Genomic DNA, 17,980 nt, shown 5'->3' with positions numbered 1-17,980 from the left:
ATTCCCAGAAAACATCTTTGCCTCGCGCTGCCGGGGAACGCTGCCAGGGAACGGTGTTGCGAGGCAAGGAAATTATTATTTTCGAAAATTGTGATGTCTTCTTGAAATACTAATTGGGACATTCTCCGATTTCTCTTAGAGCACGGAGACGATTGCTCCGTCGAGTCTTCTGATCTCTATTTTCATCCTCATCTTCCAGCTGCCTCACTCATTCTCTCTCAGTTTATCGAAGTTAATTTATTCTGAGGCGATGGAAATGCAAGACAAATCCCTAATTGTACTTCACTTTTATTTGAGTTGGGGTGAACGAAATGAGATTTGTGGAAAATGACGCCACTTCCCGTGTTAGCCGCTGGTCGTATCATACAGCCCATATTCCATTGCAGGTGATGGGCCAACGTTCGTGTTGAGATCCGCTGAGTTTCCTCGTACTCGTGGAGTTGAATTTGTGGCAGAAATTGCACTGAATTGCAGTCAAATGGTTGTGAATGAAACGAGATTTGTGGAAAATGACGCCACTTCCCGTGTTAACCACTGGTCGTATCATACAGCCCATATTCCATTGCAGGTGATGGGCGAAAGTTCTTGTGGAGATCCGCTGAGCTTCCTCGGCGTACTCGTGGATTTATGAATTTGTGTCAGAAATTGCAGTCGAGTGGACTTCTGTGCGTGTGTTGTGAGTAAATCGCGACGGCTCCCTTCCTTCAGCATCGTCAAAACGCAACATAGAGCATTATTACGCACTCGTTCCATGATTCACGATAATGCCTGGATTCTTTTAAAAACAATCAATGTGTGTTCCCTATCTATCTACATTGTACATGGTTGCAGGTCGTTATTTATAAATCTTGATAATTTCAACACTTTTCTACTCGTATACTGAGTACGCGGTGACTTGAGCCGTTTAGGAAACGGAAGTCTTGGCGAGTGTACAAAAGGTAAACCTATCATTTGTACTTCATAACGGAATTGTGCACAAAAATGCACACACACGTTCGCGCGCACACACACAAGCACACACACAAACACTGTACAAACACACACAAAAGTACAAGCACATGTGCACATACACACGCCTCCCCCCCCCCCCCCCCCCCCACACACACACACACTCAACTCCCCACCCCTGTACTGAGTCTGACAGACATACAATCATGTTTATCCTTCCTTCGCCACCAGTTTCGGATAATGGTGTCAACAACGAGTTATAAAATATTGGTATTTTAGGACTCCCTGCCCTGAAGACAAGCACAGCGCCGTGGATCGAGCAGATCCGGCCGCGCCGGCCTAGCGTGCTTCACTTTCTGGCCGAGGCAAACATCGTCCGCGTGCGCGCATCCCGTGTCCTCTCCCGGGCTTTTACGACTCCCTGATTTGAACCGTATTGGGAAAACCCAGGTTCGGACCCTCGTTACTCTACGGGTTGGTAGGATTTTTATAATTTTCGTTTTTTTGTGTTGTAGAAGTCGTCGTGTTGCCGCCGTAGTATTGTTCACGTTGCTGCCGCTGCAGGGATCACGTCTGGAAGGATTTGTGATGTTATTTTCTTGTCTTCCTCTGTAATTAAATTATTTGTGATTTATTTCTTTTTTCTTTTGTTCTTTTGTTCTTTTTCTTTTTTCTTGTCTTTTTTCAACTTCTGCCCATGGCGTCCTTCTCTCAGCTAGCTCGTCAGCTGTAACACTAACAGTCATAGCAAGAGTAGATAAACAAGAGTGTGCAACTCCGGATCTCTCCTGCACAATCTGCAGATACCCCCGCCCACGGCGGAATTTTTTGTTGACGTCACCTTTTTTCAGAGAAACGCGGACTTTGCCGCAGAGCAGTGTGAGAGCACGTGCTGGGCACAGACCTTATAGTGTAAAGCCCGGCCAAGTGCACGAGGGAAACCTCTCCAAAAGGCTCGCAGCGCGTGCGTCGTCGAAAAGATTACGTCAACAAAAAATTCCGCCGTGGGCCAACGAATCCGTGAGTTGCACACTCTTGTTTATCTACTCTTGGTCATAGTCATCACCATGACGACTGTTGTGAGAAGGTGCTCGCTGCCGACGAGGTTGGTGATGTCCCGACGAGGCCATGGGTAGGCCTTCACCACGTCGGAACACCCCGTCTGCACGTTGGTGTTGTGGTGTGGGTGTTGATGGACGTCGTTGATGTTGTTGTAATAGTTGTTGTCGTTGCAATTGTCGTTGATTGTTGTTGTTGTTGTTGTTGTTGTTGTTGTTGTTGTTGTTGTTGTTGTTGTTGTTGTTGTTGTTGTTGTTGTTGTTGTTGTTGTTCTCCTTAGTGTTGTTCTCGTTGTTGCTGTTGGTCTTGGTAATACTAATAGTCTTGTTCACGGACCTCATGAATTCCACAAATAAAACAGAGTTATATTTCTTGAATCATCTTCAGGGTTACTTTTCCTTCAATTATGAATGATTTGTGGAATGTTGCAATTGGTAACATGGAAACATAAGTTCAGTGCAGCTTCCAGTATGTTGTTCAGGTGAGGTACACCGGTTTTTGGGGATCAAATGTCGGAAGTCAGCATTGCTTACCTCGGCTGTTGCGCTGGACCGTCTTGGGTTCACTCGTAGTTAATTAATTGTGCGTCCCCCCAGGGGGTTTGGGCTCTCCGGTATTAATCCTTTGTTGAACGAGAAATTGTTTACTAATTAATTATTGATGAAGGGGTTAGTGTTGTATCACGTTCTTCGTGGCGTGGGCTGAGTCTTCTGTCAGGTGGACGGAGCTATAAAACACACAGACAGGACGGCGGTTATTGGTGTATCGAAGGAGAAGAGAAGTCGCACTGGCGGGTCTCTGAGAGAGACACACGTGTTGACTTTGGACTTACCGGGAGATCTCTCCAGGTTGTCCGAGGAGCTGGTAAGATGGTCGTCGACGTCGAAGGTGAACGTAGGCTGAGGAAGATATGTGGAGTGTAGTCGGACACGACGTGATGGCTTCTTGTTGTCTTCGCGAGTTGTGTTCTGGAGACGTCGATCTTGCGTGGTGTCGTAGGTCGTGCGCGGGGATCGCGCGTAGATCTGCGTGCGGTGATGCTGGCGCGCGTGGTGCTCCGGGGCGTTTGTCGTCCTCGTCGTTCCGACAATGGTGAGTCGTACTTGCGGACTTGCTTCTTTCGCGATTGTGCGTTGCATCTCCGCCGTTGGGGTCAATATTTGACCCGGGCGTTGTCCATACCGCTTGTTCTGGATGTGTTGTGCGGTCTCCGTTGATCTGGGTTTGCGGTGGTCAGGTCCGAGTACGAATCTACCACGTGAACCGTGTGTGGTGGATTAATTATTTTATTTTGGTGGAGATCGAAAATGATCTCCGGTCCGAGGAAAACGGCTCGGACCGGCCGGCGGTCGAGTGTGCCTGTTGTGTATAGCGAGAGCTGCAGAGTGCAGTAAATATTGGCGCCCCTATTGTAACTGTCTAGTCTCTAGGTGAATGGATACCTAGAGACTAGACAGTTACAATAGGGGCGCCAATATTTACTGCACTCTGCAGCTCTCGCTATACACAACAGGCACACTCGACCGCCGGCCGGATCGAGCCGTTTTCCTCGGACCGGAGATCATTTTCGATCTCCACCAAAATAAAATAATTAATCCACCACACACGGTTCACGTGGTAGATTCGTACTCGGACCTGACCACCGCAAACCCAGATCAACGGAGACCGCACAACACATCCAGAACAAGCGGTATGGACAACGCCCGGGTCAAATATTGACCCCAACGGCGGAGATGCAACGCACAATCGCGAAAGAAGCAAGTCCGCAAGTACGACTCACCATTGTCGGAACGACGAGGACGACAAACGCCCCGGAGCACCACGCGCGCCAGCATCACCGCACGCAGATCTACGCGCGATCCCCGCGCACGACCTACGACACCACGCAAGATCGACGTCTCCAGAACACAACTCGCGAAGACAACAAGAAGCCATCACGTCGTGTCCGACTACACTCCACATATCTTCCTCAGCCTACGTTCACCTTCGACGTCGACGACCATCTTACCAGCTCCTCGGACAACCTGGAGAGATCTCCCGGTAAGTCCAAAGTCAACACGTGTGTCTCTCTCAGAGACCCGCCAGTGCGACTTCTCTTCTCCTTCGATACACCAATAACCGCCGTCCTGTCTGTGTGTTTTATAGCTCCGTCCACCTGACAGAAGACTCAGCCCACGCCACGAAGAACGTGATACAACACTAACCCCTTCATCAATAATTAATTAGTAAACAATTTCTCGTTCAACAAAGGATTAATACCGGAGAGCCCAAACCCCCTGGGGGGACGCACAATTAATTAACTACGAGTGAACCCAAGACGGTCCAGCGCAACAGCCGAGGTAAGCAATGCTGACTTCCGACATTTGATCCCCAAAAACCGGTGTACCTCACCTGAACAACATACTGGAAGCTGCACTGAACTTATGTTTCCATGTTACCAATTGCAACATTCCACAAATCATTCATAATTGAAGGAAAAGTAACCCTGAAGCTGATTCAAGAAATATAACTCTGTTTTATTTGTGGAATTCATGAGGTCCGTGAACAAGACTATTAGTATTACCAAGACCAACAGCAACAACGAGAACAACACTAAGGAGAACAACAACAACAACAACAACAACAACAACAACAACAACAACAACAACAACAACAACAACAACAACAACAACAACAACAACAACAACAACAACAACAACAACAACAACAACAACAACAATCAACGACAATTGCAACGACAACAACTATTACAACAACATCAACGACGTCCATCAACACCCACACCACAACACCAACGTGCAGACGGGGTGTTCCGACGTGGTGAAGGCCTACCCATGGCCTCGTCGGGACATCACCAACCTCGTCGGCAGCGAGCACCTTCTCACAACAGTCGTCATGGTGATGACTATGACTGTTACAGCTGACGAGCTGAGAGAAGGACGCCATGGGCAGAAGTTGAAAAAAGACAAGAAAAAAGAAAAAGAACAAAAGAACAAAAGAAAAAAGAAATAAATCACAAATAATTTAATTACAGAGGAAGACAAGAAAATAACATCACAAATCCTTCCAGACGTGATCCCTGCAGCGGCAGCAACGTGAACAATACTACGGCGGCAACACGACGACTTCTACAACACAAAAAAACGAAAATTATAAAAATCCTACCAACCCGTAGAGTAACGAGGGTCCGAACCTGGGTTTTCCCAATACGGTTCAAATGGTCGCAAGACCGGGACTCTGCCAACCGGTTTATGGTTGTAGTCAGGAGCACTACGCGTCCTCGCCTTGTAACATGCTGTCAAAATCGAAAAACATGTTAACTACCAAGCAAGGTTTCTGTATATGTACGAACGATGTACTGCACTGCTATCTACTGCATGCACCAAGAGTCAAGACTGGCGCATGGCATGGCAGTGGCAAGAGTTCATGAACTCTTGCTGCATGCATGCACTGATATGACTTTTATGAGGTCATCATGACAATCGTCATTGATTGATTTTATTTAAGGATTGTCCAAAGGCCGCAGAGGCCTATCATGCATAATAAACGAGGAAGTATTTTTTTCTTTTCACACTCACACTCGACCATATGGCCATATCGATATGCGACTCACCAGCTCAGTGAATCTACACAAGGGAGTCGTAAAATACCGGTATTTTATGATCATCATGATGTACATGTACATTGACACACACACTGGTCTGTCACAGTCAGTCACTGACACAGTCATTTTCCACCAGTGTCAGTACAACTACAAGGAGTAGACTACTCCATTAGTATTTTACCATGTTTACAGTGGTGGTCAAAAGTTTTGACCCACCATGCAGATTTTTCGAATTCTGAAGATTTGGGCTGTAAGCTACTAAATTTTTGGTCGAGGACCTGTGAATCAGGCTGAATAGTGAAGTAGAAATGAAAAATGCTGAAAGACGGAGTCATCTGGGGACTACTGTGGTCAAGTATATGTAAAAGGCGGGTCAAAACTTATGGCCAACGCCCGCACTATCATAAACCGCCAACAGGATACACGGAATAGTGTGATTTCTAAAAAGCATTCAACTAAACTAAAGTCTAGAAGTCAGTCCTGGCCTATTTCAGATACATCCACCACTTAGTAACCCCTCCCTTGGCTTTGATGATCTCTTGCATACACTGCCGCATTGAATCGACGATCTTTTTGCGCTCGTGAGGAGAAATCAACTTCTATGCCTCCCGGCACACTCGCCACAGCTCATACTGGTTTCTGGGGGTGATTTCAACATCGTGCTGCTTCAGCCCAGCAATTTTGCAGAGATTCTCAGTTGGATTGAGGTCAGGTGGCTGCAGGGGCCATGTCAGGACGGTGATGCCGTTCACCGCCCGCCGCGCCTCCGTTCTGTTTGCGGAGCGTTTGCGGCCATAAGACACCACCCACACCACCCACAAGCTCCATCATGCTCAGCAACATCATGTTTTCGGAGGATGCGAGGTACTGGTCCGCATTCATCGTATCCATCACCCGGCAAATGCGCGCTACGCCGTTGCTGGCCATGGCTCCCATACATTGATATTGCCGTCGCGGCGCTTCACAGTTTTGCGGGTGCATGTGCCAGCCAGAGCCTATCCTGTCCACCTCCTGACGTAAACTGCATCACCAGAGCCCTTGAGGTTGATTTTAGACTCATCAGTCCACAGAAATTACCACCAGTCATCACTGCTCCAGTCCTTGTGCGTCTATACAAATTTAAGGCGTTTTGCCTTATTCACAGCACTGATGAAGGGCCATTTGATGGCCATACAGCCACGTAGGCCTGCTCTCTGCAACTTGCGTCTCACAGAACGCACAGAAATCGCGTTATCACCGTCGCTCACCATCTCAGCTCGCAGGCAGTGACGGATTTGAGGTGATTCTCCATTGACTTCATGATATGGTGGCGATCTTGTCTTGCACTGGTCTCTCTTGGTCGGTCTGATCGAGGTGAAATGTAGTCAATTTTTGTTTCCTGACAATTCTACGTATCGTAGCCTAGGATTACTCAAATCCAACAGAGGAGCGATACCACGCCAAAAGAGACCGTCAACACTCAGCTTCACGACCATTTCCCTCACATCCTTGCTAATCTGACCTCGGTTCACTATCCTGCCTGAAAATACCATCTCCGTCGTCAAAATAATCAAGTTTGATATCGCAAACTCTCAAAGTGAGAAGTCAAGTGTTGATTTTCAACTTTCCCGGCACGTGCATCAGCCTGACAACTTTTTTGAAACCGTACGGTACGGTAGACCAAATTTGGTCACGTGGCCATAAGTTTTGACCCACCCAAATGTATGGTGATCCATCACAAATCTCAGTTGACAACGGATTCTTGCAAATTTTAGTGTCCTTGCCAAGTTTCAATCGGCTTTGGCCTCAAAGAAGTCAAAAAACGGCGTGTTTAGGAGCCAGGCTGAGCTGTACTGACGATTCCATGGGGTGGGTCAAAACTTTTGGCCACCACTATATACTCCCTGATTTCAGGGAGTATGTTTAAAAATAGTAAAAATACGGTTCTCCCGGCTTAGCATTGTAATCCCTGCGCGGCTGTAGCTGTCGCTCAGAATTGATATGCTTGATTTGAGTCTGTGGGGACTGTCCAAACAAAATGAATGATGGCACAAGCGACACTAGAAAAGGACGCACAACACATGTACACATGAACACATGTACACAAAAAGAACAAGTCAAGCTGTCCCTCCAGGAAATCGCGATTCCACGGATGCAACAAATTTCGCGATTTTCGCCCAAACCCGCGATTTTCAGGAAAATCCGCGATTTCCCGCGCTTTTTTGTTGTTTTCTGCACTATATCTCACTTTTTATGCACTTTTCACGCAGTTTTTTCCATGATCCTGTAGGTTATTTGCACAGTATGACTCGTACTACTCCCAAGTAGATATACGATGCAACAAATTTCGTGATTTGGCCCAAATCCGCAATTTTCTGTAAATAATTCCGCGAATTCCTGGCAAGTTCTGCATCATTCCGCACTTTTCGTCGCATTTTTTGTTGCTTTCTTCCGCAATTTCTTGCGCAAGTTTTCGAGAGTTTTTTCCGCAAATTCCCGCAGGGACAGACCAAGGCCCGGGTATTATAATGTGAAGAGTACATAATTAGTATGTACATGTACTCTTCACTTGGTGTTACTTTTACCGGCGAGATTGCAGTATGCATGCATGTCGCATTGGTAGTGTGGTGAACCACAAAGCTAAAAAATACTGTAGCATGGGGTAGTGATGAGGTAAACATGTGGACGCACACGTTGTCACCACTCACCAGCCACAACATGTACTGAGAAACGCGATGAGCTAAAGGAAGTGTCTGCGGCTTGCGCCAGGCCAGCACCATGATGATACCCAGGCCCGCCAGAACCGGGCCGCTTTGTCAATCACCGGACCAACTTTGTTGGCCACCAACGTATGTTTACCGGTGAGAAGGTTATACATGTACGTAGCCACCATATCATGCACAAGGTATGAAAGATCATGGTACATGTACATGTACATATGGTATCGCCGGGCCAATCAAAAACTGCTTCCGGCGGTCCTGATACCACAGTGGTGGATGCATGGAGCGAGGTGGCAGATGCATACAGAGGCGAGGTGGTAAGCCTCGCAAACAATGCCCAACACGGCAACAGGGGGGGGCAAAACTCTGTTACTGAACCCATGTTACCCTCACTCCAAGTATCTAGTTGACCATAGGCATGGCCCGGTGTCGGCAAAGTCCATTGAATGTACAGTGGTCTACGCATGCATTGCCACATTTGCTAGAACAGTACACGCTACCTGCTGCCAGCACCAGTCTTGAGCTTGGGACCTCATCATGCTTCACAGACAAGCTCACAACCACTCTTCCAAAGCCCTCAGAGTCCGCATGGAGAAATTTATTCAGCACATACTTAATTCAGCCCGCACCTATCTAACGGAAAGAAAGAGAAAGAGAACAAAGATCATGAGCGGAAAACAAGCCAACAAGCACATCAAGAATAAGCAGATGGCACCTGCAAGCGTAAGCAACTTGTCCCAAAACAAAGGAGGAGTGCATGAACAGCTCAGTATGAACGTGTCAGACGAACATGAAAGAATATAAATTGTACATGCTTCAAAAAGAAACACCAAAGATGCAAAGTTGAATTAACTGCACATATGTGTGTGTGTGTGTGTGTGTGTGTGTGTGTGTGTGTGTGTGTGTGTGTGTGTGTGTGTGTGTGTGTGTGTGTGTGTGTGTGTGTGTGTGTGTGTGTGTGTGTGTGTGTGTGTGTGTGTGTGTGTGCGTACCTGTCCATCACTTGTGAACACGTCCAGGTGAAGATGACCAAGAGCAAAACAAACAAACACAAAGGCTAGCCAGGCGCATCGAGCTCACGGTGAAAGAAGCCGCATCAGCATTACAAGGATTTATAGGCCCGATTAAAAGGCTACAGAAGTTGACACTAAAATAAAAAAGGTGCAGCGAGAAGAAGTCAATAGCCGCACGAGACAAGAACAAGCAGCACCCTGACACACTCTGCATTTTAGTGTATGCAACGGTGCACATGCCTCCTCCTCCTGGCCCAATGCTGTCAAACGGGCAGGGAAGCAAGCAACAGCAATAGCGGAGAGAGAGAGAGAGAGAGAGAGAGACGGAGAAGAGAAGGGAGAAAGATGTAGCGGCAGCAACTAACTCACAATCATGAGGTAAAACTAAAGTTTTATAATATATGCGGGATCTCCATAGACGCATTGAGAGAGAAAGAACACCGAGGCAGACACACACGCATGCAATGTGCTGTGTGAGGAGACGTGCACATGAATGATAATCGGAATATTTGTGTCAAAATAGCGTCATGCATCAACGTCTATGCCGGGGACGAAATTGTACAGCAGGGGGCAAGAAGACAGTGAGAGCGTGGGAGCTACAGAAGCCAAAACAGACTTGGAGACGGACAGAGGAGTAGCAGAGCGTCAGACGAATTAGCTAAATTTCTAAGTGCTTTGTGGCATAAACCGGCTGGTCGTGATGCAATTCTATGAAACAAAAGCACTAAAAAGAAGGACTGAGTTTGATAATATTTTCACTTTGCTGCTACTGTCCGAGTTGAGTTCACTCTCCTGGCTTGTTGAACAGGAATGGCCTGCTCAGCCACACGGCAGGAGTTAAACATGTGTTTTATATAGTTGTGAGGTACTGCAAGACTAAGAATGGAAATGCACTGCAGCGGTGCACTAGAGAAAAAGAAACTATGGGAACACCCTATTGGGAATGTGCCGCGTGGCTCAGAGCAGCTGGCAACCGACAACGCAAAATCCACAGCGCAAGCAGAGCAGCACGGACACAACGTCCACGCCAAGGCCGGCATGCACTGGCTGACTACTATCGACACGCGTACTCATTTCACACTTACGACCAGGTCCAGCGGCATTGCCAGGAAATTGACGATTTTCGGAAGCATGCTGTGTACGACAAGTGACAGAAAACAAGACACGGACAAACATTGCAATTAGGTATTGCTGGCAATGCTCCTCATCATACCTTTCAGTTTTTCCCCATCTGATAGTTGGGTTTGTTGAGTGATAACAGCTACTGATTATTCAGAGTGACTCAGTCAGAAATGAAAGCAGTTTGTTTACACTTTCTCCGTCCAGCAGTAGCTGTTGTTGCTTCTGAATTATAGATAGTGAAGAGCATACTGTGAAAGCTATATTTATTCCCGTAGCTATGCAAAAGACGTTACTTTAGTAACGTCTGGCGCTAGCCAGGGTCCACACAGCTTTAAGTCCGTGTTTGTTTGTGCCGTCGGCATGCCTGGCGCTATCCCGTACCTGTCCCGTACCATCAAAGACAGCTGGCCACAGTATTCAAATAGGGCTTTCGAATGCAAGATCATAACGTGAAGCAACTTGGAAGAATGAGTATGCATGCGAAGTGTATCAGGGGAATGCATGCCGGGCGATAGTGCGGGTTCGAATCCCAGGTTGTCTTGAGAAAAAAGAGAAGGAGAAATGAAAAATTTATAACATCCCTATGCTTTTTTGCCTAGGTCATCAAGGTGGTAGACGGTGTCGTATTACCCTCCAATGATCAGCTAGGCAGCTAGGCAAAAAAGCATAGCGTAGGGCCCTGAGCTTCCAAGCTCTCTCGTAACGAAGTGCTAATTCTAACGAGGTAATGAGGAGAAATCTGTCATTAAAATAGAAATCGTTATACAGAAATCGATAGAGTATTGTTGTTATTGAGCGTTGAGAATGAGTGAGAATCGTTACCTTTGGTACACGTAAAGCAGTCAATTTTAGGAAATCGTTATATACCGTAAAATTCCGTTAATAAGCCCCGGGCGTATACTTTGCAGAGCGTCAAAAACCGGGTGTATATTTGGGCATGGGCTTATTTTAGGGCATGGGCGTTATTTCGGACGCAATCTGCAGAAGATCAATCTATCAGCAACCCACTAGTTTCAGTGAACCACCATTCATACTGAGCGCGGTACAGGTACATCAAACCACAGCTGGAAATTTGGTCGTAACCAAGAATGTAGCGATAAATTACAGATTTGATAGGTAAACCACTTGCTATGGTTAGTACAAGCTACAGTCCAACGGAACATCACTGTCCTCGCGTGCCGTGACAGTGTTGAGTTCTGCACGGTGCTGCGTGCAGTTGGATGGCACGCACTCGATCTACAAATGTTCTACAGTTTGTACGCGAACGCACGCTCGCGCGCTGGTCATTTTGAGTCCACTTTACACCCAGGGCTTATTTCGGGCATGGGCGCTAAAGCGGACTTGAAGTGTACACCGCCTAAAACTGGGCTTATTATTGGACATGGGCGTTATCTAGGGTGGGCTTATTTACGGAATTTTACGGTATGTGCCCCGTTAGAAGAATGGCTTTTACAGTACTCTATTAATGCTTTTAAGGCGGCTCGCGCCTATTTCTAAACTCGTCTTCTGCGCAGATTCTCGCGTATCCTACGCTCGAGAAAAGTGCATGCGGAGTTGGCGCTGTGAGCTTGTAAGTTGTAGCGCACTCCAGTTTCGAAGGGTCCAGCTCACGCATATGCGAATTTTTTTGCTACAATCAGCATGGGTCAATTTCAACTTTCCCTGCCACAAACATAGGGTATTTCTTGTGAGGTGACATGACGAGTTTAGAAATAGGCGCGAGCCACCTTAATGGGTTTCTTCAACTTTCTTATGTGTGCATGATACTTCGTCACAAAAGTCTCCGTTTGTCCTGTCTAGGGTAGTGCAGGGACTATTACGTATGGATTATACCATGAGTATGAGGGGTACACTGCCAAATATTCTCACGAGTGCGTAGCACGAGGGAAATGTGAGGGACACGGTAGACACAGGGTACGGATGGTATACTATAATCCATATAATTGCTCTTGGTGTGACCCATGTGAACCGAGCGGAGTATATCTTTGAACCGAGAGGTGTATATCGCTGACTATATTCCGCCCAGAACGCTCGCTGATTGCCTGAAATTGCCCAAATCTTACTGTACCATGGGACTACGAGATATTATAATGATTGGCCAGTTGACATGTCATGCAAGCACTTACCACACATGGACTGACTTTGCCGCGATCGGATCACCGTCGATATACCACGCAAACTTGCCGGGACCAATGTGCGTGGGCGTGTGGCTACCAGGCTCCCCTGCCAGGGTCTGAATCGAGCTCCAGGAGATCCCCTTCAGGTGTCCAATAGTCACGTCCGCATCGATTTCAATGGTGCTGTAGATTGTCCCGGTGGATGACACCTCGGCCGAGTCGGTCTCGTTCACTACATCATCATCCTCGGAGTTGAGACGCCGGCTGCGGATCATGTCCAGAGGCGAGGAGATCGTGGAGGCCTTCTTGCGGAACTTTGGCATCGTACCAGCAGTGTTCTGTCTCGGAACGTTGATGTTGATGAAGGCCTGCTGGGCGTGGCAAATCACTGCTCCAGACGCATTCTGCTTCAAAACCATACATAGATAGAAGAATGACTCCTTTAAAAGTCCTAGGCCAAGGTAAAGTGTATTCACACCCAGTGCCTGCTGTTCCGACAATCCTAAGTAGATATACTGGTTGACAGTCACTCTGAGCACTGCTCATGAGGCCTAAGGAGGTTGAAAGTGTGTTAAGACAGCTAAAATACATGTTAGCTGCCCAGAGATTGCGTAGCACTGAAAGGACAAGGTTCGTTACAGCCCATTAGGTTTGCTTTTGACGAGGGAATGTCTTGATAAACATAATTCAATTCACACAACAGAGATTACAACCCTTGACGTAAGCTTTTAGCTAGGAACAACATTGCATTTGCTTTCCCCACCTATTGGAATTAGCAAAAGCTTGTACATGCACCTATATGGAGGCTTAATCATATCTTGTGCGTGCTTTCGCAATGCATGAGTTTGTCCGGTACCTGGTCAGACGTGAACTTCTTCTTCAACGCATTCCTGAAGTAGTCCTTGCGAGAAAGCGTATCCGCCAGTATCATATCCAGTAAACCTTCCTGAGAGGATGCGGTTGGATGCTCAGGATCCCGGTAGGGTGTCGCGAAAATGCAAAGATATCCGTAGGTGCCCGTCAGAGTCCCCCACTTGTTGGTCACTGGACATGCTAAGAAGAACATAGGAAGGAACAAATAACAAAGAACATAAAGAATTGCAATTTCTAATTCGGACTTCACGGAGAATTTCTACGTATTCGGAAACTAGGCCACCTGCCTCGTACTGCTCTTTATCTTTCGCAGTACGAGGCAGGTGGCCTGATATCCTGATATAAAGAATTCACTACATTGGTACAAAGGAATAGTGGAAGTGATCTCAAAGATCATAATAAGAAAGTCAGTTGCTTGTAACCTTTGAGCTCAACATATCCATGCGCAACACTGACTCGCGCCGCTGTCTAGTGTTGGCGAGGTGTTTGTCACGCTAGGAACGGAGTTTGTATCCCCGATGACAGTAGGGCCTGGACAGCACAAGGAATATGGTGCCCGTGAGGCACAAACTTCCCCAGCCTACTCCGACCGGATGCCTGTGCCAACCGGCAGACAGCGCCTGATACCCAATAACTCCCTTCCTCCAAGCAAAACCCCTGTTTGCGCAGACACAAGCAACTTACCACTTAGGTTGTCGGTACCCGGGGCTACTTCGATCAGCGGCGAGAGAGTTAAGCTGCTCATCTCAAAATTCTCACCTGGGTTCGGATCTGTGGACCTACGTGTATGTACCATCCGAAACAAAAACAGCAAATCTATTAGCAAGGCATGTTTGTGCAAAAAGGAGCCAGCACAAGCAAGGTTTCATCATGAGCAATAGGCACTAAGTGCATGCTTTAACACCATGCCATCAGCACAACCATATTTTGATTAACACTAATACTGGTACAGTGAAACCGCAGTACATGTATAAAGTTCTCTGGCCATACTATACCACAGAGATGCCAACTAACTGAGTTTGTTTTGAGTACGGCGACTTCTGATTTTCCGTAGTTTGCAGCGTTTTGCGTATTGCCAGTGCACTGCCGTGTGCATTGCTTGTATTGTGTTTTTGACACTCACATGCTTGTCGGTGGCTGGATTTGCTAGTGCACACATATGTGACTTATACCAGGGCATGACCTTTTGTGCTACATGTAGTCGAAGCATGGCATGCACTCGCTTTGGCATAGGAATATTCATTACAGTACCTGTCATGGCTACCACTCGGATAAGGCGACCACCTGTCCCAGAAGACCACTGCAGCCAGTACCAGGGGGTGCTATTTCCAGTCAAATGGCACTGGATAAGGAGACCACCTGGTTACAGAGGCCCCACTTTGAAAGTCCCTTGAGCAGTCGTCTTAGACAGGCTTCACTGTATTCACCCTGTGCTTGCCATGCTTCTACATACATAGCTGTAGCTGATTGATCCTCTCAAATTTTCCATACCACTTCGCTAAAATTCCGTGGCGCGGATGAAGGAGTGCTTTTCCGTACAAGTACGGAAGGTTGGCGGGACTGATACTATGGGCTATAAACTTCAAAGTACTAGTTTTGAGGACCCTGCAGAATGATACAACTGCACCTGTCATACGTTTACCTTGCACATGCAGTACGTCGGCTACAAGGTACAGGTTGCTCCAGCCCTGTGAGATACATGTGCGTTTATTGAAGTTTCACTGTGACAACTGCATGACCGGTAATCAACGAGGAGACAGAAATTGAAAAGCAGCTACAGCATCAACGGAGATAACACAGTGCTGCCGGTCGCCGAAGAAATGCTGGGTCAGCCTCCTAGCCTGGACCGTTCTTCTTTTCACGCACTGCAATCTATGCAACAGTTGAGTCACCGTGCATACATTAGTATGCTGTGCTTGGTGCAATTCTAGGTTGATCGTTCTTCGGCACTCCGTTCTTCAGCGCCCAACAGTACTGTGTTGCACAGCCACTACGCATATCCATGTTACAGGGCAGGTAAATCTGGAATCCAAGACCATTCTTTCCTTGTAATCGACATCAGTTTGATTACCATGATCATCGCAAGAAAGCTGTCATTGGATTGTGGATATGCCTACCTTGCGATGCGATACGCTTTGGTGGCCATGGAATTTGTATTTTGTACTCATATCAGCAAACTAGCGACTACATGAATCATACCAAGACCACATGTAAATGCCCCTCAGCAACGCGAAGCTCTAGTCTATAGGGTCTGCAACAGTAGAATTTCACATCGGATTCTGCCAGCAGCAGAAAGAGCTGGATGGATCTGGTAGACTACCATCACTAAAGCTTGCAAAGCGTTGCGGTGCATGTTGCACTCTGCAGTACTCTAACTCACCATGTCTCGGAAGACTTGTTCTTCTCGACCCGGTCAACATGGGTCATTTGGTACCTCAACGTTGTGAAGAAGTCCCTGCAGGAATACGACAATACAACGCGTGCACGCCACAGCCGGATTAGGTCACACAATAGTGACAATACCCTGCGTAGATATTCACACTTGCCATCTATACGGGGCGGTGATCTCCGTACGCACGCATCGCTCTTCATTACAGGTTTCCTTCTTGTCTACATGCTATGGTGGATGCCAACTGCACCGGGGAATTCTGATAGTCGAACCCCAAATTGCCAGGAAAAACTACTGACTGTCCGGCGCCGACACCGAGTCTAATCATCCAAAGGTGCATCCACAACACAATGCATATGTCAAGTGCTTGCATGGTCACACCGAGGGTACAACATGTACTCTTGATTACATTGCAATCATCCATGTATATGTTATTCTAATTAAACGATATTCAAATATCAGGAGTCTACCCGTAAAGCCAGTAAGCTTGATGCTACACTCTATCATGTACGGTCACAGACAAGGCAAAAGGAGCACGACAGCTTAACCCCAGTTCTACTGCTAAAACACATACCCGTCTCTCTCCAACTTCATTGTCGTAAATTGCTGGCTAGAAGAGAGGCGAAGCAGCTTGCGCTTGGGGCTCTTCGGCGACTTGCATCCATTCTGCAGGCAGGAGAATACAGCCGTTGTTCCGAATGTCAGTAAGCGTTTCTGTGTGGACAACGAGCAGACGTCCAGGAGGTAGCTACCACCGAGTAACGTGTGTATGGTGGCTATAGCCGGACTGTCCGAGCCAAACACCGAGCACGCAATGTGATTGATCGATCCTGCCGGAATCACGCCTATCCGATGCTGGTTCTTTCGAATCTGCTCAATGCTGAACTCGTGTTCGGGCACAGAATCGTCCTTGGGGTCCGCGTTGGACCAGACCGAGGTGACTTTCGACTCGATTGCTCTGAATATGGAGATGTTTATCAGCTCATTGATTGTTCCGTCGCCGCCAACTGCCACAATGCCGTCATACTGGTGCAAGTCGCGAGTCGGGTCAGAGAGGTACTTGCGCATGCTACCTGGGCCGCTGAGCAGCATGACATCCGCTTCGATGTCGGCCGCCTTCAAATATGGCCGCACAGACTGCTGGTAGATGAGCGCTGCGTCTCCCTTGCCCGCCATCGGGTTGATGAAGAACAGCAACTTCTGTGGCCTCAGGCCCGTCACCAACAGGGCGTTGTTGATGGTGTACACCCATTCCTGGCTTACTCGAGCTGCAGCCTTAGTAAAGTGGACTGTCAAAGTGCTAAGCAGGGGGCCACCATTGCGCCCAGTTTTGTTGGCCTGGGCTCCCAGCACAGTAAACCCAGTGACCTCTTCCCTGCCCTGCTTGTTGGTTTTTACTCTAAGCTTAGCAGTAATGACTAAATCCAGGGACAAACTGGAGGCGGAGTCCAGCAGGTTATCCGCTTGCGTTTCACTGAAGTTAGTTGTGCTGCGCTTGTTCCTAGGCAGCGAGGCCCACTGGATAATGCCGTTTTTCAAACGAACAATCGATGCGGTTCCACTTCCTGAACTGCCAACCGTTCCTCCGCAGTACACATCCAAACGGCTCGTCAGCTGGTCACCGGCCCCGCACAGAGAGTCCGCACTCAGGCTGTCACTGGGGGAGTCACATTCAAAGTTCTCTCTGAGGCTGTTTAGTCGGTGGATAGACTCATCCTTTCCAAGACTGGTGAAACCACTGCGGCTTGCGGACCCATCAAACGTGTCGTCAATTGTCATATGTTCACCAGGTGGCACAGAAATTGTCTCGGTGTTAGCCATCGAGGAAGAAGAAACAGCTGAGAAATCCTTTGCTCTCTGTGCATGCCATGGCACGGCCGTTGACGGGCAGGAAGTGCAGACTTTCAGAAATCTGCGGGATGAACTTTGAGTTCACAGATTCACAACAAACAAGACCAGGGTAGTGGAGTCCGTTGAGTCCCTGGTCTGAGGAAGAAGCCTTTCCGCATGTGTGTGCCAGTAAAGTACATGACACTTGACGGTGTAGACTTCGAAAAATAGTAGGAAACAAATACGTCGCCCCCGGCCCCACAACGAGAACGAGTCAACGACCATGTATGAAAATGCAAAATACGCTACGACAAGTACACACTCAC

At 47.6% G+C, this 17,980-nt stretch overlaps 1 protein-coding gene across 2 annotated transcripts; it reads right to left on the bottom strand.

The window, feature by feature from the left end:
* Positions 1 to 8,887: 8,887 nt before the first annotated feature.
* Positions 8,888 to 17,910, bottom strand: LOC135809577 (uncharacterized). 2 transcript variants are annotated; one of them, XM_065322953.1, is made up of 6 exons: positions 16,399 to 17,910; positions 15,816 to 15,890; positions 14,120 to 14,214; positions 13,419 to 13,615; positions 12,572 to 12,969; positions 8,888 to 10,457 (listed from the first exon to the last, which is right to left on the bottom strand). In XM_065322953.1, the coding sequence occupies exons 1-6, from the start codon at positions 17,643 to 17,645 to the stop codon at positions 10,394 to 10,396; spliced, it is 2,076 nt and encodes a 691-aa protein (XP_065179025.1). In that variant the 5' UTR covers positions 17,646 to 17,910; the 3' UTR covers positions 8,888 to 10,393. The 2 variants fall into 2 exon arrangements, with proteins under 2 accessions (XP_065179025.1, XP_065179026.1); XM_065322954.1 differs by having other exon boundaries at positions 12,572 to 12,966.
* Positions 17,911 to 17,980: the final 70 nt, after the last annotated feature.

Source organism: Sycon ciliatum, chromosome 2 (genome assembly GCF_964019385.1).
Source record: "Sycon ciliatum chromosome 2, ocSycCili1.1, whole genome shotgun sequence".
NCBI lineage: Eukaryota > Metazoa > Porifera > Calcarea > Leucosolenida > Sycettidae > Sycon > Sycon ciliatum.
This window is presented reverse-complemented; position numbering and strand designations above follow the sequence as displayed.